Here is a 23,456-nt window from a genome sequence, read left to right on the forward strand (position 1 = left end):
AATGAAGGCTGCCGCCCTGCGTTTAGAACATTCTTGTGTCCGATCGGGGAATATGTGAGCACCTACTCTGTGTCAGGCATTGCCAGTAGTGGTGGGGATGTAGCAGACTGCACAACAGGTGAAACCCACACCCCCGAAGTTCTGTACCCAGTAACAGTATTTGGACAGTCGACCTCTGGGTGGTTTTCACTCCATTTGCTTCTCTGTGGTTTTCTAACATTTTTCTACATGGGACATGGTTACTTATGAAAATAATAACATAAAAAACAAATACAGAAACATATGCATGTATTTAGTTTTATCTTGTGAAATCCGGAGCTTACCATTAAAGGCCACCATTTTTCACGCTAAACCCCTTGTCACCTTCCCCTGGAAGCTTTGGTAGAAGTGTCCTGAGTCTTCATCACAAGTGTCGGCTGGGGTTCTCCGCAGGCCCACGGGGCTGTTTGCAGGAAGACTCACCTTGTATTGAAGAGAGCAGCCTTTACAGCAATGGAGATGGTGTCGAACAAATTCCCGCCACATTCCAGCAGCTAAGGGAGGCAGGGAGTGAGGTGGGAAGAAAAAGCAAGGGTCATTTCTTACTCTAAGTATTATCCTAAGTAAAGGACACTGGTTCCTAAGAAATACTGACCGAGCATTTACAAAATAAAGAAAAGAACAGGCGGTTGCTCTCCTGGCTGACACTCCAGGCGTCACCCTAATTGCAAGAAGCACCTGGAGGCCGTGCTGGCCTGGGCCCCACGGCTGAGGTCGCCGCTGGCATCGGCTGTGGGGCCACCACTCAGGCCCCGGCTTGCAGTGGATCTCCTCTAACTGGCCCCCCAGCCAGTTGGGTCTGCACTCAAGGAGGAAATGATCACCTGCATTTTGTCCCAAATGGCTCCTGATTGCAGAGCCTGGTGGCTACTTAACCAAAGGCAGGCGGGTCCCAAGCCCGGGCCTTCCAAACCCGACTCAGAATCTGGTGCGTTTCCTTCACACGCTGCATTCGTGCCCAGGGCAAATCTCTAACTTCCCTTTAAGCTCGAACCTCAAGTGCAGACAGCACCCTTCCCACGACACTGCATAATTACTGCTTATTAAAATATGACCTCCCCTGACTCCCCACTCCACCCCGCCAGCCCGTACTACTGCCTGGCTTTGTCACAGCAGCCTACTCGCCTAGCACGCGACTAGCCCTTCTCTACGCTGGTTCAGACACACTGCCGCACAGCGAAGAGCTCCAGCTGGACTCCTGAGTCAGACTGTCTGCTAGGATCCCCATGCTCACCGGGCAGCCGGGAGCTACCTCAGTGCTCCGTGCCTCATGAAGGGCAAAAATCACAACTATGTCACAGAGCTGTCACCAAGGCGGAAGGAGCCGGGGCGCCTGGGTGGCTCAGTTGGTTAAGCAGCCGACTCTTGATTTCCGCTCAGATCATGATCTCACGGTTCATGGGATCGAGTCCTGCGTGGGGCTCCGTGCTGGCCGTGTGGAGCCTGCTTGGGATTCTCTCTTTCTCTCTCTGCCCCTCCCCAGCTCACGCTCTCTCTCAAAGTGGATGAACAAACTTAAAAAAAAAAAAAAAAAAATTTTTTTTTTTTTTTTTTTTTAAAGAAAAAAGAAAAATGCGGGGTGAGACCCTGGCATGTGTACTTTAGTCTTGAGGTGGCCCTGAGGATCAGCCTGGGCTGAAGGCCACCATTTCACACGCCACTCTTCCACAGCATCTACTTTATGCAGAGAAAGTGCTCCAGCAGCCACGGAGCCCCCCAGTCGGAAAGGACCCTGGAGAGCCCATCACCCACCCTTACTTGGCAGGTGGGGACACAGAAGCCCTCTCACTCGTGCACAGTGGCCTGATACAGACTCTGATTTTCAACATTCTGGCTTATCGGCAAGAGATGAAATCAAGAGGGCAGAATGCTAAACCCTATCTGCCGAGGGCCCCCCAAAGGGCAGTTACCAATCAGCCCGCCCTCCTCCATGGATACAAGGGATGAGCCCACTCCAGGCCTCAGGTCCGCCTGCCCAGGCTCCTCAGGCTGTGCCACACGATGGGGTAAGCCAGATGGGGCGCTGCGAGGCTGACACTCTTCTCTGCAGCTTGCTGGCCACATACCTTCCGGGATTCAGTTTCCCCATCGGGAAAGCAAAGCCACGCTTCTCTACTGGGTGACCGTGAGGATTAAATGAGATCACATCCTTACCATTCCTGGCACATAACAGGGGCTTGAAGGCCCTACCTTCCTCTCTCGGAAGCCAAGCGGCTGCAGCCTAGCAAGAACCTTTCTGCCAAACACAGTGGTACAGCCAGGAGGCAGGGGAGAGTGGGCGCGATATGAAGACCCAAGGCGGCCCGACCCGGTGTCTGAACAGGCCCAGGCAAGCTAGGAGAGAACGGGAGGTGCGGGACGTCTAGCGTTACAGAGAGCCTGGGCCGTGGTCCCGGCTCCAGGGTGAAAATCCCTCCTATAACAGAGGTGGGGAAGCAGAAGTGGAGAAGAAGAGGATACACCTGGTCACAAACACACCTTCCCCTGTCAGGTGCACAGGTTCCAGAACTCTTCTTTTAGGGGAAGAGCACAATTTATGCTGTTGGCCTTCTGGGAATGAGGGGTTTCTTTCTGATGTCTTCTTTTCTTTTTTTAATGTTTATTTATTCATTGTTTAGAGAGACAGAGAGAGAGAGAGAGAGAGCGCATGGGAGGGGCAGAGAGAGAGGGAGACAGAATCGGAAGCAGGCTCCAGGCTCCGAGCTGTCAGCACAGAGCCCCACGCGGGGCTTGAACTCATAAACAGTGAGATCGTGACCTGAGCTGAAATCAGACACTTAACTGATTGAGCCAGAGGGGTTTCTTTTCACAAGGCAAACCTCCAAAACCGTAATACTGCTAGGACGCACAAGTATAAAACATGTCTCCCCACAAGACACCTGCTCCTCCTGGACTTCCCCTCAACCATCCTCTCAGACCCCCGGGCTCAGCACCTCCAGGCACCACACATAGCCAGCTGCCAGGTGCTGCGGTCGCTCCCCCCCTCCCCCTGCCTTGCCCATGCCCAGTGCCACGGACCACGTGCCAGCCTCTCATCCCCACTCCCGGGGCTCATCACAAGACAGCCTTGTGACGGTCTCCCCACCAAAGGTCGCCTGTATACTGTCAATGTGACAGAGTCCTGACAGTTCTCCCACTCGGAGTCACAACCAGGCCCCTGAAGGAGTGCGAAGTGGAAAGAAGAGGGAAGCGTCCAGGAAGTTACATTTCTAGTCTCATAAAATACCCCAATGGAGGTAAAAAGAATAATACTGGAAATAGGTGGTTGGTCTGACTGTAATAGGTTTCAAGTAAAGGCACCTACACTAAAAGCATAAAAACATGGAAAGTTGCCCAGCGAATATTTGGTTGAAAGATGGGCTCTGCCTGAGGACTATCCGGACCGGTTGGTAAAAATACATCGAGATTCACTCACTTTTGCAATTCCAGTGACAAGACTGGATTCCCACCATCTTGCTTCAAACATGGACTCGATGCATTCCGCGTATTTTTAGATGTAAAAGATAAAACAAAAACCCACGCGTGCCTCGCACGCACGAGGCACATTCCCATCAAGGCTGAAAGCAAACATTTGCTTTCACAGAAGTGGAAGCCTCCGCAGATGCGAATTACATGAATGACAAAAACGGATCTACCTCAATAACAGAATTTCAAAAACTGCTTTCCTAATTCATTCAAAACTTTTCTGAGGATGACAACATTTCAAAAGATCATGTCTTATTTCCAAAATAAGACAGAGCCTGGAGAAAAAACAGGAGAGAAGAAATCCAAACGCGAGGAGTCTTAAAAGGAAAGGTCTGCAGGTGACAGGGACACGGTGTGCCACTGAGGCACCTGCTAACCATATATTCCCCCCACCCCACCCCCACCCCCGCCCCGTGGAAGAGGGCGCAGGTTCTAAGCTGAGACAACGTCCGATATTCATCCATCTTGCACAAGCCTTCACTCAGAGAACAGGCCTCTGGACGAAATCATAAAGTGGATCAGGACCCCTCACCGGGCCAGCCTCCTATAAAAATCACAAGTGCGGACAAATTCTGACGAGGAGCAAAAGCAGGATCGCCAACGGACAGGTGCAATGCATCACAACGCTCCTGCCTTTAGCTTCTTGGGGAGGAAGGAAAAGAGAGAATGTTCCTCAGACACAGGGTGGAACCTTACAGTTCGTACCATGGGGCTGCACCTCCCCAGGCGGCTGTGAAGCCCGCCCCTTATCAGTGAGGACTGGAGGCTGCCGGCTCCCGCCTCATCACATCCAGCACCTGCAAAAGTACTTGCTTAGTAGGAATCACACTAAAAGGTACATCCCGCTTATCGGACACGAGGAGAAGCAAACGGACTTGTCATTTCATTATTTTCACCCATTAGCGTCAGCGTCCAGAACACCCCTAACCTGCGGGACAATGGTAACCACTGTTACCTTTTGGCTAGTTGTGCTCCACCCATTATCAAATTAATTTAAAAGTATCCAGAAAGCCCCACCCTGTTTCATGCAGGGCCAACATCTGGAGACAGCCAGGCTCTTCCTCATCAAGAAGTTCCCTCTCAGTCCACGGAATCTGCTTTATCTCTAGATTCATGAAAGAATCTGTTTGGCTGACGGCCTAGCCTTGTGACCTCAATCTGAAGGGGAAGATGTAGCCACTCATCTCAAGGTTCATGAAATTTCACTAAAAGGAATAAAGAGACCCAACGAGAGCCTGCCTTACACGAATAAGCACGTGGCACAATTAATCACACCGTCCAGGGGCCAAAACCAGGCGAGGAGCATTTGGGAAAACATCAGCAAGGAAATGGGAGATTGGCCTAGAGAGGCTCCTGTAGGAGTGGACTCGGGGGAGAAGGCTGCAGGGTCTCAGGGTCCTCCCCTGGGAAGTGAGGAACACACCGACGGTGGGTTCCATGGTGCTTTCAAGGAAGGAGGGCTTGATGAGGTCAACAGCAGGCACAGGCATTAGAGACCCAGCTTTGAGTGCCAACACCACTACTCACGAGCTGAGACCTCTTGCGCTAGGTCACTCTGCCTCCCTGAACCTTCGTTCCCTCACCTGTAAATGGGGCAATAGCGCCCGCTCGCTGAAGAGTCGTAAGGGCTAAATGAAATGCATAGAAAGAGTTCATCCCCGGGGCGCCTGGGTGGCGCAGTCGGTTAAGCGTCCGACTTCAGCCAGGTCACGATCTCGCGGTCCGTGAGTTCGAGCCCCGCGTCAGGCTCTGGGCTGATGGCTCGGAGCCTGGAGCCTGTTTCCGATTCTGTGTCTCCCTCTCTCTCTCTGCCCCTCCCCCGTTCATGCTCTGTCTCTCTCTGTCCCAAAAATAAATAAAAAACGTTGAAAAAAAAAATTTTTTTTTAAAAAGAAAGAGTTCATCCCCATTCCACGTACAAGAGTACGCCAACTTGTCTAACTTCTGCCTATAACTTCTACCTGATGGCATCTAGAAAGCATCTCTTGTTTTTTATTTCTTCCCTGATGAGCTCGGGGGATAATTTTAGGTGCTACCATGATATGACTATGATTTCACTGTAGGATGGTATTATATATACAATACATACGTTGTATTTAATTTAAAAAACTCAATACAGGGGTGCCTGGGTAGCTCACTCGGTTAAGCGTCCGACTCTTGACCTCGGTTCAAGTCACAGTCTCATGGTTTGGGGGTTTGAGCCCTGTGTCAGGCTCTGTGCTGGCATCACGGAACCCGCTTGAGATTCTCTCTCCCTCTCTCTCTGTCCCTCCCCACTTGCATGCACGTGCACGCTCTCTCTCTCTCTCTCTCTCTCAAAATAAATTAATAAATAAATAATAAAGTTTTACAAAATGACAAAAATAAAACTTTACAGGACATCATTCTTTTTCCATCTAATCTCACCCTGGAAGTTGAAAGCATCCACTTGAAGAGGGCAAAAGCACCAGAAGGAAAGTAGGCCAACCAGTCTCCAGCAAAAGCAGAGAGTGTGGCCGTCTCGGCAACATGATACGTACCAGCACGTCCACATAGAGAATCCAGCAGTGCTCCCGGGGACTGATGCAGAGGGACTTCAGGTCAACGCTGCTCTTATTGTTAAATATCCGGTAGAGGGTGTTAGCAATCTCCGTGCCAAGGTCATCACCTCCCCGGCCTTCAAATTCAGGAGTAGCGTTGGCTGAACTACATAGAAGGGCAAGAGAAAAGCCGCGTGAATCTTTTCAGAAACAAAGAGCAGAGGCACACGGCTTTGTTCCAGTTTCCTTATGGAATGTTGGACGGGCCAGCGGCTGTACAAGAAAAGTCACTGAAGTGAGGAGAGGATGGCACCTGCCACTTTTCCAGCCTCCAGAAACACGCAATGAGCCAGACTGGCACGGTGCCCTGGATCTGTCAGTGTGTGTGACGGGGGTCCCCCCCGACTTCTAACAGAAGCCATCTTTATCCAAAGAGACACGAGAGAACAATAGTAAAGTGAACCTTGGCCAGTAATAATTAACTCTCTTATCTTGACAGTAGAATGCTCTTCTCGGACAGGCCCAGGAGGCCAGGAGGCCTAGAGTCAAGCAGTCTGGCCATGGAGGGGTCACATCACATACACCATCCCGAGTTTTCATTTAAAATCCACCACGAGGGGCGCCTGGGTGGCTCAGTCGGTTAAACGTCCAACTTCAGCTCAGGTCATGATCTCACAGCTCGTGGGTTCGAGCCCTGTGTCGGGCTCTGTGCTCACAGCTCGGAGCCTGGAGCCTGCTTTGGATTCTGTGTATCCCTCTCTCTCTGCCCCTTCCCTGGTCCTGCTCTGACTTTCTCTCTCAAAAATAAACATTAAAGAAAATTTCTTTTTCTGTTTTTTAAATGTACCACCAAACTCTCAAAACAAAAACCACAATGTTAAGTACCATGACCTTCCTTGAATGATTTAGAAGATATGTATGATGGTATGCCAATTATATCACAAACTAGATTATCACTGTACTGAAAAGCAGGAAAATGAAATGAGAGAGAAAGACTGCCAGCTGATTAAATATTAGAATAGCCCTTTTACTTTATTTGCTATTTTTCAAGAGAAAAAACTTTTCCATTTTGGCCTCTTGAATCTTATGCCCAATTACCTCAACAAAGAATAAACAAGCATCAACATTTGTTGCCCTAAGCATTATTCAAAAGTATTTTGGGGGGCGCCTGGGTGGCTCAGTCGGTTAAGTTTCTGACTTCAGCTCAGGTCATGATCTCACGGTTTGTGAGTTTGAGCCCTGCGTAGGGCTCTGTGCTATCAGCACAAAGCCCTCTTGTTCTCTCTCTCAAAATAAATTAATAAACTTAAAAAAAAGAAGTATTTTGACGGGGAAGGCACCTGGATGGCTCAGACAGTTAAGCATCTGGCTTTTGATTTTCGCTCAGGTCATGATCTCGTGGTTCATGGGATCAAGCCTTATGTCAGGCTCTGTGCTGACAGCTCAGAGCCTGCTTGAGATCCTCTCTCTACCTCTCTCTTTGTTCCTTCCCCGTTTGCACAAGCATACATGCATTCTCTCTAAATAAACATTTTTTTAAGTTTTTTTTTTTTAAGATTTTCTTTTTCAGCAATATCTACACCCAACACAGGGCTCGAACTCACAACACCGAGATCAAGAATCTCATGCTCCACCGACTGAGCCAGCCAGGCACCCTATTATGCAAAAGTATTTAATGGGAAATTTTTGAGGGTTTTGGCTTAATAAAAAACAAACCCTCAATATATTATATACATCTGTGAGATAAGTAACCATTCCAATAATCACTTTGCTGTAATGAAGAGGGTCCAGAAAAGTAACAAACCAGCTGTTTCAGTCAGTACGGTCTCTACAAAATCATGTATTGAAACTTTCTGGTCCACGCACTCATCCATCTAGAAGGTACCAGCTCTATGCTAGCACTGGAGACGGAGAGACTGAGCAAGGTGGATGCAGGCCCTAAGCTGGCAATTTCACAAAGTCAGGGAGCTTCATGATAGGGAGCAAAGAGCAGGAGTAGGGCTGGGGAGGATGTCAACCAGTGCTGAGGACCTCAAACCAGAAGGTGAGCAAAAGTGGGTCAGGGTACAGACAGGCAGGGGGGTTCCAAGCAAAGCAAAACCCACATGAAGGCTCAGGGCTGTGCCTACCCCATCTGCATAATGCTAAAAATCTCACCTAATGTATTTAAACATCCCTTTTGTCTAGACCATTCTCATATAGGTGTAAGGACGACCCCTAAAACAATCAGAAGGTGTCACTATATAATAACTCTGTTTCTCTAAATATACAGTCTTCCCTTACCACTATGAGCCAGCAGAGCCCTAATTTAAAATCCCCAAGAGAAACTTCATTACTGCCACAGCAACCTTGCTATTCCCTCACTGCCTCTGCTGGACTCAGGCACTGAGCCACAAAAAGCAGCTCACTTAAGGTGAAATCATCAAGTTACCAAGGACCAACTTAGTAATTTTGCACAGCCAGCACACAAAAGCTGCTTCTAATTTACACACTCATCAATATCAAGATCTATCTTTTAAGTGTTTAAAAACACATCTCTATAGAGCTAAATAGACAAATCTAGTTAGGAGGTGCTTATGCTTAAAATGTGTCCCTTTCCCTGACTGCAGTGGGCCACGCCCTCCTGGGTATGACTAATTAATTACTTAGGGATTGATGCATTCCCTCTTCTACACCCCCAAGGGCTGATTTACAGAACCTCCTGGGTCCAACTGGCTAAATTCATCTACCCGTAAGACCACGCCCCACTGTTTTTTTGTGGTTTTTTTTTTTACATTAATTTAAAGTGGGAATTTTTCGGGGCACCTGGGTGGCTCAGTCAGTTAAGCGTCTGACTTCAGCTCAGGTCATGATCTCACAGTCTGTGAGTTCGAGCCCCGCATCGGGCTCTGTGCTGCCAGCTCAGAGCCCGGAGCCTGTTTCAGATTCTGTGTCTCCCTCTCTCTGACCCTCCCCCATTCATGCTCTGTCTCTCTCTGTCTCAAAAATAAATAAAGGTTAAAAAAAAATTTTTTTTTTAATTAAAAATAAATAAATAAATAAATAAAGTGGGAATTTTTCCTATTTTACAAGTTGTTTTTTTGTTTTTGTTTTTTTTTTTTTTTAAACACACTGTACTTTCAGCATAGCTGGTAGTCAGGCAGAGAGGAAGGTTTAGAGGCTCATGAGACCATGAAAAGCTCCCGCATCTGGATGGTGCCAAGGCCCCCGGAGTGACTCTGGGGAGGAAGCTGGGAAAATGGAAGGGAATCGTCGGGGGCCGGGCATTGGGGCACAGTAACTTCAGGTAACACAAGAAGAAAAGCCAAAGACCCCATATTCTAACAAAGGATGAAGGGTAGGGCTGGGGAAGAGAACTGAGGGTCCCCCCTCCTCACTAGGGGTGCTCCTAGCACAAGGACACTTCCTAGAAGAGGTGGACGGAGATGCCGACCATGTCAGAGGACAAGAAGCCGAATGCCCGCAGAGGCCAGCCAGGTGACCGCGTGCATCTGAACAAAGAGCAACCGGAGATCGGTGATCTGTGAGGGAGGCTGACACACTGTCCAGCCGCTCCAAAGGCATTTTAACTCACCTCTGAAAACAAACTCCGTTAGTGAAACAAAAACCTCACAAGTGGGGTCTGACCTACCGGAGAATGTGGTGAGACCTCAGATGGCCCAAGCCTCTTGTTATACAAGGTGGAAAACTTTAACAGCTCTTTTGAATGTTTACTATGTGCTAGAAACGACTCTTAGCACGTTAGATGCGCCAGCTCAATCAATTCTCACAACAACCCTACTATTTACGACCCCATTTCAGAGAAAACGAAACAGAGTCCCAGAAAGGTTATATAATTTGTCCAAGCTCACACAAGTAGGGACGGGGGAGCTAAGACTCCAAGCCAGGCAGCGCAGCCCTTATCTGCAAGGCTGCACCGGACTCTCCCTGAAGGTGGGATTCGGCATGCCTGGCTTGTAGCCTGACATGAGTCAAGCTAATGAATGGATGCTCTGGTCTTGAGATTTATTGTTAGACCACAAACACTGGAGTCAAGGAATGCAGACCAAAGGAGCCCTAAATAAAACGCTTCTCTATTAAGTGCAAAGTTTAAAAAGAGGGAAAGCACAACAGGCAGTAATCCTGGCTCCCTGCTCAGAGGTATCACAATACATTCTTTCAGCAGGGGAGTGTTTGCTCAGGGTTTGGGGCATAAAACCGAGTGGTTTCTCTGTTTACAACTGCCAAAACCAATTCAGATCCTTCCTAAGTATGACCCAGCCCCTCTTCCAGGGCAGTTGGGAAATTGCTTGCTGAGCCAATAAACTAATAAAAATCCTGGGAATGCTGCCCCACCCAGATCTCCACCCATCCTGACTCATCACCTCTACTGTGCTCCTCCTGCCTGGCACATCCCTGATTTAACTGGGGTAGAGTGAGATCAAGGCCATGTCCACCTGAGACAGGATTTCAGACACTGGCCCATTGTTTCCCTTGTGATCCATCTAGCCTGCAAATCTATAGAGTCTTACAGCCAGGTCAGGCCAGGACCATGACAGAGGACAGTGATTTAGCAGGTTCGTGGGGCAGGGCTAGCTCTGGGCCTCACCCCTCCAGGAGTCAGTCAGGTGGTCCTGGCAGCAGGCCCCAATCCCTCCCATTCCCCTGTGTGCACATGTGCTCATTTCTGAACCTGCCGAAGCTTCCTTATGAGTGGGGATGGGAACAGTAACACATTTTGAACTGTTCATTGTAAGTTTCTGGGAGAGTTATCCGTTCTTTCTGGAGACTTTCAGAGTACAGCTAGCTTCAAATGAGTTCTGTAGTTTGCCTGTCTGCTTTGTCCCCCGTCCATCAGGCACCAACAGGGACCCCCGCGAGCAGCACTAAGCACTGAGGAACAGAGATCAAGTGGCTCCTTCCACCAATTCAGGGCTTGAAGCTTCCGGTTCAATATTAGTGACAAATACGAGCGACCACATCGAAAAGTAAAGATCCCACCGGGAAGTGGCAAGTGATGAGCACACCGAAATGTCTATGAATGAAACATGTTCTCCTCAGCTCCCTCAGTGAAAAACTGAAGCCGCTGGGAGAGGCTAAACCACGCTTCCTAACCCCCCATCAACATGGTGTCAGAGCAGAGACTAGATGGACCGCCACCTAGTGGTAGCCCAGACTGACACACCAGCTCACTCAATTCTTACCTTTCCTCCAGGTTTCTGATAGAAACCATCTTTTTCAAAGTTTCAAAGTTCTTACTTAAAACAGCCTGGTCCTGGGTTATGACTAACAAATCGAAGACAGGAGATGGGAGTTAGAAGGTCCGAGATTGCTCCCAGTTTTGATGTGTGTTGCCAGGCATCCCTGGGGCAGTGCTCAGGAACCCCAAGTCTTTACTACTCCACTGGGATGGGGATGAGGGCTGGTACAGCTGAGTAGCCCCCTCCCAAGGGAAACATCCCCTAGGCACGGGGGAAAATGATGGGGGTGGGAGGCCAGGTCTACCGCAGGTTCCATGTATTATTCCAAGCCAACAAAACCAAAGTAGGACGAGTTGGCGGAAAAGCAGTTAGCTCTCTAATCACCAGGAGTTGAAATAATTAAACCCTGGAAGTTGCTGATGAGTCAAGCTGGGCTCAGACTGACAGCCCCACCCTGCCCCAATTACTGTCCTCCGGCTGGGTAACACTTCAGCTTCAGTCTGTGGATGGGCAGATGCCCTGGGCTCTCCTGCGGAAGGGCTTAGTGGGTAAAAGCCTTAGCGCTGGGCACATCTACATTCCTAGTCACTGGATGGGAATAAAGGGGTTTGTTTATGCAATTAAGAGTTGCTCTTTAGGGTGCCTGGGTGGCGCAGTGGGTTAAGCGTCCGACTTCGGCTCAGGTCATGATCTTGCGGTTCATGGTTCGAGCCCCGTGTCGGGCTCTGTGCCGACAGCTTGGAGCCTGGGGCCTGCTTCGGATTCTGTCTCCCTCCCTCCCTGCCCCTGCCCGGATCGCACTCCATCTGTCTCTCTCAAAAACAAACATTAAAAATAAAAAAAAAGAGCTGCTCTTTGAAGATTCAGATGAGGCTTTGATAAAGGTGGCAGTCAGCAGTGCTTGGTGAATCAACATCTCCCTTCTCTGTAGGAATACGAGGTTTTGTGAATCTCTCATGGTGATTCTATCACAGTAACTGAGCCGCTTAAATAAGACACTAAAATGTGCCACTTGAGACTATCCATCTTGAAAGAGAATCAAGGAGGACTCCCTGGGAACTGGAGCTTCTGGGCCTGTTGAGGGTCTCCTGAGACTTACAACGGGAGAGAAGAGAGGAACGAGCAGCCCAGCTCAGCTGGGAGGGGGGAGGTACTCCTGGGAGCCGGATCTTGGGAAGAGGCAGCTCCCTGCCTCCTCCCACCCTGGAGCCTCCCTTCCTTCACAGCTGGGACAAGAGCAGCAGGCTAACCCGGAGTCATGTTCAGACACGGAGCCACAGTGAAATGTGTCCCCTATACCTAGCATCTGAAGGCAACACCTTCCCTTTGGTGTGGCTGGGCTGACTGCCTGTGGTCTGCCCAAGATGAAGGAGGTAGAAGACAGTGAGGAGGAAGAAAAGAAAAGCAAATTACAGTTCCCCACACATGGTGTCTGCCCCTCGGTGACCGTTCACTACACTGAATTAGGCAGGTCAAGGCCAGGAGAGACATTTTTCTTCCACCGACAGCAAAGGAATCAGCTGGAGGCCCGAACAGGGTCACCACCATCCACGGCAGCTTCAAGGATGAGCCAGTCCCACTGGACAACTCAGATTGGCGAGGGGAGGCGGGTCCAACCAGAAGAGGAGACGGCTGGCTGGGGGCGGGGGGTGGGGGGGCGTCTCGCAGGGCAGGGTGCAGGAATGGTCTGGAAGGAATACCGGCCAGAAAGCTGAACGCAGATACGTTCTCGGAACTCTGAGCACCACACCCCCGGCAAGCTGGCTTCTGTAGGCTGCGCGAAGTAGAACAAGGCAAGACTCAGGGTCGGAGAGGCCCGAGCCGGCATTACTAGCTCTGTGACCCCGGGGGTTCGTTTACCTTCTCTCAACCAAGTTGGTTGTCTCTCTCATAGGAATGTCGTGAGGACAAACTTCTGAGTTTGGAAGAAGACCAGAAGAATCTAACTCACCATGTAAATGGGGGTTGGCATCTATGCCGAAAAGGCGGTCACGGCGGGCCCAAGGCTGCTATCTTTAGAAGGGCCTGCTTGAAAGGTGGGCCCTCGGCTGGCATCTGGGAACTTGACTCTCAGTGTTCCCAGTCAACAGTGAACCGTGGTCTGCTGTGCCTAGACTATTTGTGCAAATAATATGATAAAGGGAGTATATCTGCTTTCCTTCTGGGATTTGGAAATTTTGGTATGTGTTGAGCAGAGGGTGCCCATGTGACCAGCCCCAGTGAAAATCTCAGGGGCCGAGTCTCTAATGGGCTTTCATGGGCAGAATCATCACACACGTTGCCGCGTTTCGTGGCTATAATAAATCTCAGCTGCGAGTACAACTATATGCTAAGTCCTGGGGGTCCTTCCAGCAAATCTCCAAATACGGGAGTGGTCTTGGGGACTCCCATACAGAACCAGTATTACATACCTGCACCCAGCATGAGCTAATAGAGAGCCTCACCCACCTCGAGAAAGCCCGCCATCACCATCTAGTCAGAAGCAATGTTCTAGACAGAAGAGGGACTGAGCTAGGATCCCAGGTTTAAAAAGCCCAAGGCCGGAGAAAGGGGAGGCAACAGGAGGGAGAAAGAACACTCACGGAAAGCCCACTGGGAGCCAGTCACGGTGCTGACACTCACTCTGCCTTCCTTATTTCATTCCGTCATCCTCACAAGAGTATTAGTACCCCGATTTTTTAGATAAAGAAACTTAGGCACAGAGAGACTAGGTAACTAGCCTGAGATCACACAGCTGGCCAGAGAAGGCTGGCTGCTGCAGAAACTGCGGAGTCCTCACTTTTCTAGCAGCCACGCGGCCTGCCTAGCTGCCACTCCCTCTGTCTGTCAGGCTATTTGGCCGGCCCTCGTCCTTGCTCTGCCAAGCAAGTCATGAAAAGTTTTCTGCAAAACTAGAGCAGGAGGAGAAACAAGACATTTTAGACCAAATGACCCTTACATTTCTATGTTTGATATTCTTCAAAGCACTGTAATACCCACCATTTCACTGGATTCTCATAACAACCATGTGCTGGGCTGCCTGATGCCCTCCTTTCTCCAACAGGGACAAGGCCCAGTGCGGGCCAGGTGACTAGGACAAGGGCAGGACTCGAGCCAAGGCCTTCTTCCACACACCCCAGTGCCTGGCGCATAGGAGGGGTGCAGGAAATACCTGCTGGCTGCAGAGGTGATGACTGAATACAAAGTCAAAGTGGGCTCAAAGGAAACCAGAGGTCCAGTCTCCAATCTACTCACTTACTCACTCACTTACTTACTTATTTGAGAGAAGGTGCACCTGCAAGTGGGGGAGTGACAGAGGGAGACGGAGAGAGAATCTTAAGCAGGTTCCACGATCAGGGTGGAGCCTGAGGCGGGGCTTGATCTCATCACCATGAGATCATGTCCTGAACTAAAATCAAGAGCTGGACACTTAACCGACTGAGCCACCCAGGCACCCCTCTGAATCTTCTTTTAAATCGTTTTTCTTTAAAAACATATGCATGGTACTGACCAGTCAACGAAGAACTCCAAGTACCCTTCATTGGGTTTCTCCAGCTTGGGCGTCCCCATTTCGGCTTTCACTCCCACCAAGATGTCTGTGTGACCCTGCAGACACACGCAAGAAGGGTCCTCACTCAGGGCAGGCAGCCACATACCCAACCGCCTCCTTCCTCCCCCAGACTGTGCTCCCGGGGACTCTCAGGAACTTGTGAAGCGGCCCTTTGGAAAGGTAAAGGGTCCTTCAGATCTAGACAGATACCCGCCCAGAATTTGGCTTGGGTCTCGGGTCCACCCCAGAAATGTATGTGCTCCCAAAGCCCCGAGGGGCCTGCAGCTGGTCCCCTAGGACCTGCCCATCCTCCCCCCGGGCACGGACCGTGGCCACAGTACTCACCAGCTTGACCCTGGCAGACCCACTGGTGTTGGACACCACGTCGGTTTCCACTTCGACACATCGGTAGTCCTCACAGCCACGGCCGTCCACACGGAGGTCTTCCTAAGTGCAACGACCGCAATCCTAACACAACCACAACCAAAGCACCAACAGCCTCCTCAACTCATCCGTGCCATTTCCCTCCTAGAGAACTAGGCAGTACAACATCCCCTTCCCCCTTAGCGAATCATCCAAAACTCTCTCCTTTTGCTGGTAACAATATTCCTATTTTACATCTGAGGAAACAAAGACTCAGAGAAGTAAAGCGGCTTGACGGATGTGATGCAGCCACGATGCAGCCATGTGGCCGACGTCCCACAGCTGGTGAGAGCACACTGGGTTTCTACCCAGGTACGTCCCAGTGCAAAGTCCACACCACATCCCACTATGCCAAACAGACACACGGAACAAACAAAATGGGAACAAGAGGCGAAATAGGCTGCCTCTTTCCAAGTCTGCAAGTCCAAAACCGCACCAGGAGGTATGCACTGTCGGGGCCACAGAGCCCAACTCTCTCGGCCGCAGGCCTCCCGCACCCTAACCTGAACAAAATCTACTCTGTTAACGGCTAAAAAACCCAGCTATCATCTCTACCCTGGGCATTCTCTAGAACAGGGACGGCACACCTCGGCACGGGGGCCACCTGCTTCTGTAAAACGTCTCGCTGGAGCACGGCCAGGTCCGTGCGCTGAGGTTGTCCATGGCTGCTTCACACTCCAACGGCAGAGCTGCGCGGTTGTGACAGAGATCTTACGAGCCACACGCCCCAAATCTTCACTATGTAGCCCCTTACAGGAAAAACTTGCCGACCTCTGCTGCGGGAGATGCGTTTCAGGGTGGCCCACATCCTGCCTGCCCTTTATCCCTGTTTATTTACTCTTATCCACGTATCTCACAGATACCCACTTTATGCTGTGGTTGTGATCCAGTACGACCATTACTTATCCTGCTGCTCAACGCGTTCCAGATTTGGCCACTGGGAGTTCCTTTGGGTTGCTTCCTGCGTTCTTTCAACACGCTTGCAATCTTTCCCGAGCACACCTTTACTTCTGACAAGACAAGATGTTCCAGCCTCTTGTATTTTTCCCTGCCCTGGCCTCGGGGTCAGCCCTTTCTCCGAGGAGTCCTGGTTCCTTTTATTGAAGAATGGTGCTTTAAAAAGCCAGGATCTGGGTGCTAAGCAAGTTCACTGCTACTGGGGTGTCATTGCTTCCAGACCTTCTCAGCAGACAGAGCTCGATAACTACGTACGTACTTACACTCACCCACACAGCACTAACCCATACAGCTCTTCTATCCATGCAGCTCTTAAAAGGCCCTGATATGGGGCACTTGGGTGGCTCAGTCGGTCGGGCGTCCGACTTCGGCTCAAGTCATGATCCTGCGGTCTGTGAGTTCGAGTCCCGCATCGGGCTCTGTGCTGACAGCTCAGGGCCTGCAGCCTGCTTCGGATTCTGTGTCTCCCTCTCTCTCTGTGCCCCTTCCCCACTCATGCTCTGTCTATGTCTCTCTCTCAAAAATGAATAAATGTTAAAAAAAAAAAAAGAAAAAAGGCCCTGATAGCTGGTTCTAACTTTCCTTCGTGTCTTATTTGGAACTTCTTTCTCAGACAGGGAGACACCTGGCTCTCATTATCCACAAGGTATTTATTAAATCTTAGTATACGCACGAAGTACTTTCAGAATTGCTAACCCATACCCCTGCGAGCAACCAATTTACTAGTGGACAGCAGTTGTGTGGCGTTCTTTTTGTCTTTAGCCTTACAGTGAGTGCCCACCCCACATCCCATTTTCCATCGTCTCCCCCTCCTTGAGCGTGCCTGTTATTCCCTCCTACCCCTGTGAGGTTCATCGGTACCTGTCTGTGCTCGAGTCTGGGTGCCCCGCATCCTGGCTACTTTTAATTACCTGTTTACATTGTATGCAGACTAGCACCATGACTCTAGAAGTCAAAGCTATCAGAAAAGGTGTGCTCAGGGAAAGATGGCTCTGCCCTCAGCCCTATTTTCACACCCCCATCTTTCTGCCTCGTTCTCAGCCACCCCGGGCAGGTAACCAGGCTATTTAACTGCTGGTTCATAGTTCCTGTATTTCCTTTGCACAAATGAGCAGATCCATGAATATACTTTATCCTTCTTTCTTAAATGAGGAGTGGCACACTACAGATACTCTTTTACGCTTTGCTTCTTTTTCTTTCTTTTTTCTTTCTTTCTTTTTTTTTTTTTTTAACACTTAATACATATGTGGGCAATCACTATACATCAGCTCACGGAGACCTTCCTTATTCTTTGTAAACATTTTCTTTCTTTAAGATTTTAAGTAATCTCTACACCCAACACGGAGCTCGAACTCACGACCCTGAGATCAAGAGTTGGATGCTCTTCTGACTGAGCCAGCCAGGCGCCCCCTTTGCAAACATCTTTTGAAAGCACTTTTTTTTTCTTTCAGAAAAAGACTCATTAGCTTATGAGATTCTCAAAGGAGCTAATGCTCCTCAAAAAGTTTAAAAACACTGTTCTGAAGTATGTAACTGTCACAAACTTATCTTTAAACTGCCTGGCTAACTGCATATATGACTGACGTTTTGATTCTGAGACACTGAAATCCAGCAAAGCCCAACCCCCACCATCTGCCCTGTTCATTTCTACTCTTTTCCTCCCCCAATTCCTCTTAATGAAGAGAAAATAAGCATCACAAGTCAGCCTGAAGTCCCTTTGCCGGCTCATCCACTCCCCAGGCCATTCCCTTGCTGGAGGCAACCCCCATCGTGAGTCTGGGGAGACCTGTACTTGAAAGCAACAGAATTTCAAGTCTAGGAAATGAGTTAGATAAAGTGACCCCTCTTCACTAAAGGATCCCAAAACTATGTAACTGTCTCTTTTTTTTTTTTTTTTTTTTCAACGTTTTTAATTTATTTTTTTTTTGGGACAGAGAGAGACAGAGCATGAACGGGGGAGGGGCAGAGAGAGAGGGAGACACAGAATCGGAAACAGGCTCCAGGCTCCGAGCCATCAGCCCAGAGCCTGACGCGGGGCTCGAACTCACGGACCGCGAGATCGTGACCTGGCTGAAGTCGGACGCTTAACCGACTGCGCCACCCAGGCGCCCCTGTAACTGTCTCTTAACAACCCCACAGCACACAGCAGCACGGGAAAGGCTTCCTAGGTCAATCTCTGATGCTCCACCCCCGCCCCCCCCCCCCCCCCAGGATGCCCTGCTAGGAAAGTGAAAACAGGGCCCAGAAACATCCTTTACAAAAGACTCCTTCTTGAGGTGCAAGTGCGATCAATCACTACGAGTATTAGTCATGGGCTCCGGGTCTGGGCCTGCCATGACTAGCTGCTTGACCTAGGACGAGATGCTCTAGACTAGTTCCCTCCTCTGTTAAAAGAATGGACATTGAATCAGAAGGCCTCAAAGATGCTGCTCTAATTCCACAGACCTGTAAACTGAAACAGCCGCAATCATTTGCAACAATGAACAGTAGCTACTCCCTCAGTGCCTTTACCACATAGGAAGTGATGTGCCAGGAAATGCTACACAGTTGACACATTTAATTCTCACAATAACCCTGTAGGAGAGCTTTTTTTCATTCCATTTTACAAATGAGGAAAGAGGCTGAAAGATGCTAAATGGCCGGCTCAAGGCCACAGCCGATAAGGAGCACCCGAACCCCGCGCCAGACCTCGTAACAAGTCCACGTGGCCTCCCGCGTTCTAAAGGGTCTCTCCACCGTGCAACAGGAGTGAGCACGGCCTCCCTGCAAGGATGCTGGCTATACCAGTTGGTCCCGATGATGAAGAGGACTCTGCACGCAGGGAGGCCACAAGGTGACAGGCTTCCCCACTATGCCTTTAAAATACCACTTCTCTGGGGAGCGCCTGGGTGGCGGGGTGGGTTAAGCGTCTCACTTCGGCTCAGGCCATGACCTCATGGTTTTTGAGTTCAAGCCCCGCCTCAGGAGCCTGCCTTCTGTCTCTCTCTGTCTCTCTCCCTCTCTCTCAAAAATAAATAAAACATTAAAAAAATAAAATAAAATACCACTTCCCTGGAAAGACCTAGTCACAACCCTTTGTCGTGACATGCCCCTTGTTCCAGGATGGGACTGGGAGGGGGCCAGAAAACTGGGCCTCACCAGGTATTGCCTTTCCAACCTTTACATGACTCTCTGTTCCCTGGGGAAGGCTCTATGGGAAGGGCTCGGGTGACAAATAAGAGATAAACAAAAAGCTACAAATTTTTCTGTGCAAGCATGCATAGAATTTTTTTTTTTTTTTTTGGATAGGAAAAAAGGACTGGGATGCCTGGGTGGCTCTGGTAGTTAGTTGAGCGTCCAACTCTTGCTTTTAGCTCAGGTCATGATCCCAGGATCATGGGATTGAGCACCACGTCAAGCTCTGCACTAAGCATGGAGCCTGCTGAAGAGTCTCTCTCCCTCTGGGGCACCTGGGTGGTTCAGTCGGTTAAGTAGCCAACTTGATTTTGCTCGGCTCAGGATGCGATCTCTTGGTTCATGAATTTGAGCCTTGTGTCGGGCTGTGCTGACAGCGTGGAGCCTGCTTAAGATTCTGTGTCTCCCTCTCTCTCTGCTCCTCCCCTGCTCAAGCTTGTGTGCTCTCTCAAAATAAATAAACTAAGGGGCGCCTGGGTGGCGCAGTCGGTTAAGCGTCCGACTTCAGCCAGGTCACGATCTCGCGGTCCGCGAGTTTGAGCCCCGCGTCGGGCTCTGGGCTGATGGCTCGGAGCCTGGAGCCTGTTTCCGATTCTGTGTCTCCCTCTCTCTCTGCCCCTCCCCCGTTCACGCTCTGTCTCTCTCTGTCCCAAAAATAAATAAAAAACGTTGAAAAAAAAATTTTTAAAAAAAAAAATAAATAAATAAATAAACTAAAAAAAACCAAAAACAAAAAACCTCTCCCTCTTCCCCTCCCCCACTCACCAGCATATAATATAAAAAATATATTCATAAAACAAAAACACAAAAAAACACCTAAGAGAATAAGAGAAAAACAAACCAAAAAACCCAAACAAATTAGTCTGAATCACTGCACCCACAACTTTTCTTTTTTTTTTTTTTTTAATCCAGCATTCCTCATAAAAGGCTTAAAAATCACCCAAACCTGCTTGGCCTGGCTCAGAGCCAGAGGCCCGACCACAATATTTATTCTCTGGTAGTATTCAGAAGCAAAGGAATTAATCCCTGTGTGAACATTTAAACAGGGGCCGCCCTGAAGTGAAAGCTCCATTCAAAAACTCAACAGAGACGTCAACATGTGCAGAACAACACCACCAAGTGGGGCCCTGTCCTTCTCTGCCGAGGGGGCGGGGGTGGCTCCCAGGACTTTCCAGTTAACTCGCAGTTGGGTGTGGCGTGGTGGGGTCCCCTCCAGCCTCTATTTAAACCTCTCCTGTCACACACCAGCTTTGCGACCTTACGCAAGTTAGTTCCTCAACAGCTTGGGGTCCGTCCGTCCAGAAAGGGGAACTGACCCCAACCTTACAGAATTACAGGAGAATCCAGAAGCCAGGAGTCATTTCAGGGGACCCTCAGCGCAGTGTAACACGCAGAATGCCCCCTCCACAGTTCCCTTCTCCTGTTCTGGGGCGCGTATCAGCTCACCGAATCCTCGAAAACAACCGTGGAGAGAGGTTACTGACGAGGTCCCTGAGGCACCAGTCTCGCTGTTTGTGACAGATTGGAAGGACAGGTGACTCCACCCAGAGCTGCTTTCCTCACACCCAGACAACCCAGTCCTATGGCTCCCTAACCGAAGCTGAAAGTGGACTCTGCTAACCTAATGTGCTTGGGGAGGTTTAGACTGTGTCCTCAGTGATGTTAACCCCCTCCACCTTGCTCTGACATGTCCAACACCTCGGACGTGCTAGTGAACGGTAGCTGGAACGCCACCCCTACTGGAACACGACCCCACTTAGAAGGACCACATCAGATCCAGCTCCGCGGGCCCCGCTCAAGCCACCGCAGGCAAAATCAGATGTCGATCCTCATTCCCCCTCCAAGCCTATTTGAGTAGTCCTGCATTTCCTCGCAAGGGTGGGATTCTGTTCACCTTGTAAAGTGCCTGAGCACGGCCTTTCCGTGCCGTGGGCCTGCAAGTGGAAAGGGCATGGGGCTCCAGATCAAGAGCCCTGAGGGCTGGCTCCAGTTCTGCATGGCCAGCTTGAGCAGCTGAGTACCGACTGCTCAATCTTACAGCTAAAGACCTGTCTCAGCCCTGCTCCCCCTTCTGTGCTGCTCCTCCAGCGATGCTTACGAAGAAAGCTAGAGCCACAGAAAAGAAACTGAAACCATCAGCTGAGCTACACCTCCCTTCGACTGCCAAGAAAAATTCCATAACATGGCTTTGCCAAAGCCCCAAGGGGAATGCCTCCTGGTGGGGCTAATCCATTGCTAGGGACTGGTCTAAACCTATGGAGTGCAGTTTAACGTCCAGGTCATGGCCAGAGCACCAGTAAACAGACCCCTGGAAAGCCTATCGTGTCTACTGAGCCCACATGACCGAGTCACCATCCACCTCCAACAGCCTGAGCCAATGGTAGGTGCTCACAACCCAGAGAGCAACCAGCTCCTCTGGCATGAATCATACTCTCTCCTTGGAATGTGATCTCTGACCTGGGAAATACTCAAGAAGAAGGGAGTTAAAGAGGAGTGGACACGTCAGGTGTGGAGGGAGGCTGGAGAGGCCACACAGAAGAAAGGCAGGGGGCGGGGGTTGGGGGAGGGGTCAGATTATACCAAGATGAAGGGAAGCTAGACAGCAAATGGCTGCAGAGAAGGGATACGCTTCAGGACAGAGAAGGGGAGGTGTCGCCAGAGACATAAAGACAGGCAGACAGGGCAGACCATGTGATCCACGCTGGAGCCCATGGGATGTGGTGCCTTGGAGCTCCCTAGGGACTTCCTAGCCCTTGCCACAAATCCCCTCTTTTTTTTTTTAATTTTTTTATAATGTTTTTGTTTTTATTTTTATTTTTGAGAGACAGAGAGAGACAGAGTGTGAGCAGGGGAGGGGCAGAGAGAGAAAGACACAGAATCTGAAGAGGCTCCAGGCTCTGAGCTGTTAGCACAGAGCCCGACATGGGCCTTGAACTCACAAGCCATGAGATCATGACGTGAGCCGAAGTTGGATGCTTAACCGACTGAGCCACCCAGGTGCCCCAAATCCCTTTTCTCTTGAGATAATTCAATCATCTCTAGCCTTCCACGCTGAAAGAGCTTAAATCTCAATAGCCACAGCCTGAACCCCTAATGGGGTCACTGTGAAGCCTGGGGCTACAGTGTGTATGGTTTAGGACAAAGTCATACTTCTGATGGAAAAAACAAACTTGAGAAGGAGCCAACGTTCCTTCAGGGTTGGCCACACGCCAGGCGCTGTATATTTTGTCATCTCATCATTCCTCACAACCCCATTCAGCCCCCAGATGGACATGTTCTCATTTTACGTGTGTGTGTGTGTGTGTGTGTGTGTGTGTGCAGGTGGGGGAGGGGGGTTAGCTCCACTACTCAGATAAAATCTCTCTGGCTGTGAATGGCAGAGCTGGGAAAGGAGCCTGCAAACACAGTGGGCGACCACGTGACCTCAGGCAGGCAGGAGCAGAGACTCCACGGCAGGCTCTCAGCTGGACCAGGCCAGTGGTCTGCCCAGGGGCCAATGTCTGCTGGCTGCATCAAAATCTCCCAACACTTTATGACAATGTCCATTCCCAAGCTCCAGCCCCAGAGGTTCTGATTCAGAAGGTCCGGGTAAAGCCTGGGAATCTGTACTTTGTGGCTGAGTAAAAGGTACTTCCAGGCGTCAGAATCACTGGGCTGTGACGGAGGTTAGCGATGTCTTCTCATGAAGAAAACACACCTCTAGCCAGTGAAGCAAACTCCAAAGAGGACAAATCCTAGATCCTGCAAATTCTGAAATCTGTCCCCCAGTTCCTGAATATTGTAAACAGAGAAAAAAACAGTTTGAGACACAAGTTAGTAACACAAAAGCTGTACAAGAAAAGGCAAATAGGGTTCTAATGGAACTTATAGCCAATACGGAAAAAATACTGCCTGAAAAGATAATAATATATGTCATACACTTTTTAAAGTCTAAAAAAATGGTACAGGGGGTGGGGGGTGAGTCAGAACTTTCCCTCCTCCTTCCTGTTTGCTCACATGCTTCCAGATGAAAAAAGAAAGAGAAGTAGAAATGGGGATTCTCTCTGGCCTTTGTTTTCAGATCCTTATTTAAGGAAGGGAAGACAATGGCTTTCACTGCAGGAGGAAAGCAGCCTGAGGATCTGGTATGGGCTCTGCAATCAGACAGATCTGGATTTCTGTCCTCGCTCC

At 49.8% G+C, this 23,456-nt stretch overlaps 1 protein-coding gene across 1 annotated transcript in view; it reads right to left on the reverse strand.

Moving 5' to 3' along the window:
- Positions 1 to 23,456, reverse strand: part of EXOSC7 (exosome component 7) — a 37,268-nt gene that overhangs the window by 9,678 nt on the left and 4,134 nt on the right. Inside the window, exons 2-5 of the mRNA XM_058727260.1 lie at positions 15,078 to 15,179; positions 14,694 to 14,788; positions 6,024 to 6,189; positions 463 to 533 (exon numbers count right to left, since the gene is read on the reverse strand). Coding sequence (XP_058583243.1) covers positions 463 to 533; positions 6,024 to 6,189; positions 14,694 to 14,788; positions 15,078 to 15,179 — 434 coding nt within the window. The remainder of the gene's footprint in view (positions 1 to 462; positions 534 to 6,023; positions 6,190 to 14,693; positions 14,789 to 15,077; positions 15,180 to 23,456) is intronic.

Source organism: Neofelis nebulosa, chromosome 4, assembly GCF_028018385.1.
Source record: "Neofelis nebulosa isolate mNeoNeb1 chromosome 4, mNeoNeb1.pri, whole genome shotgun sequence".
NCBI lineage: Eukaryota > Metazoa > Chordata > Mammalia > Carnivora > Felidae > Neofelis > Neofelis nebulosa.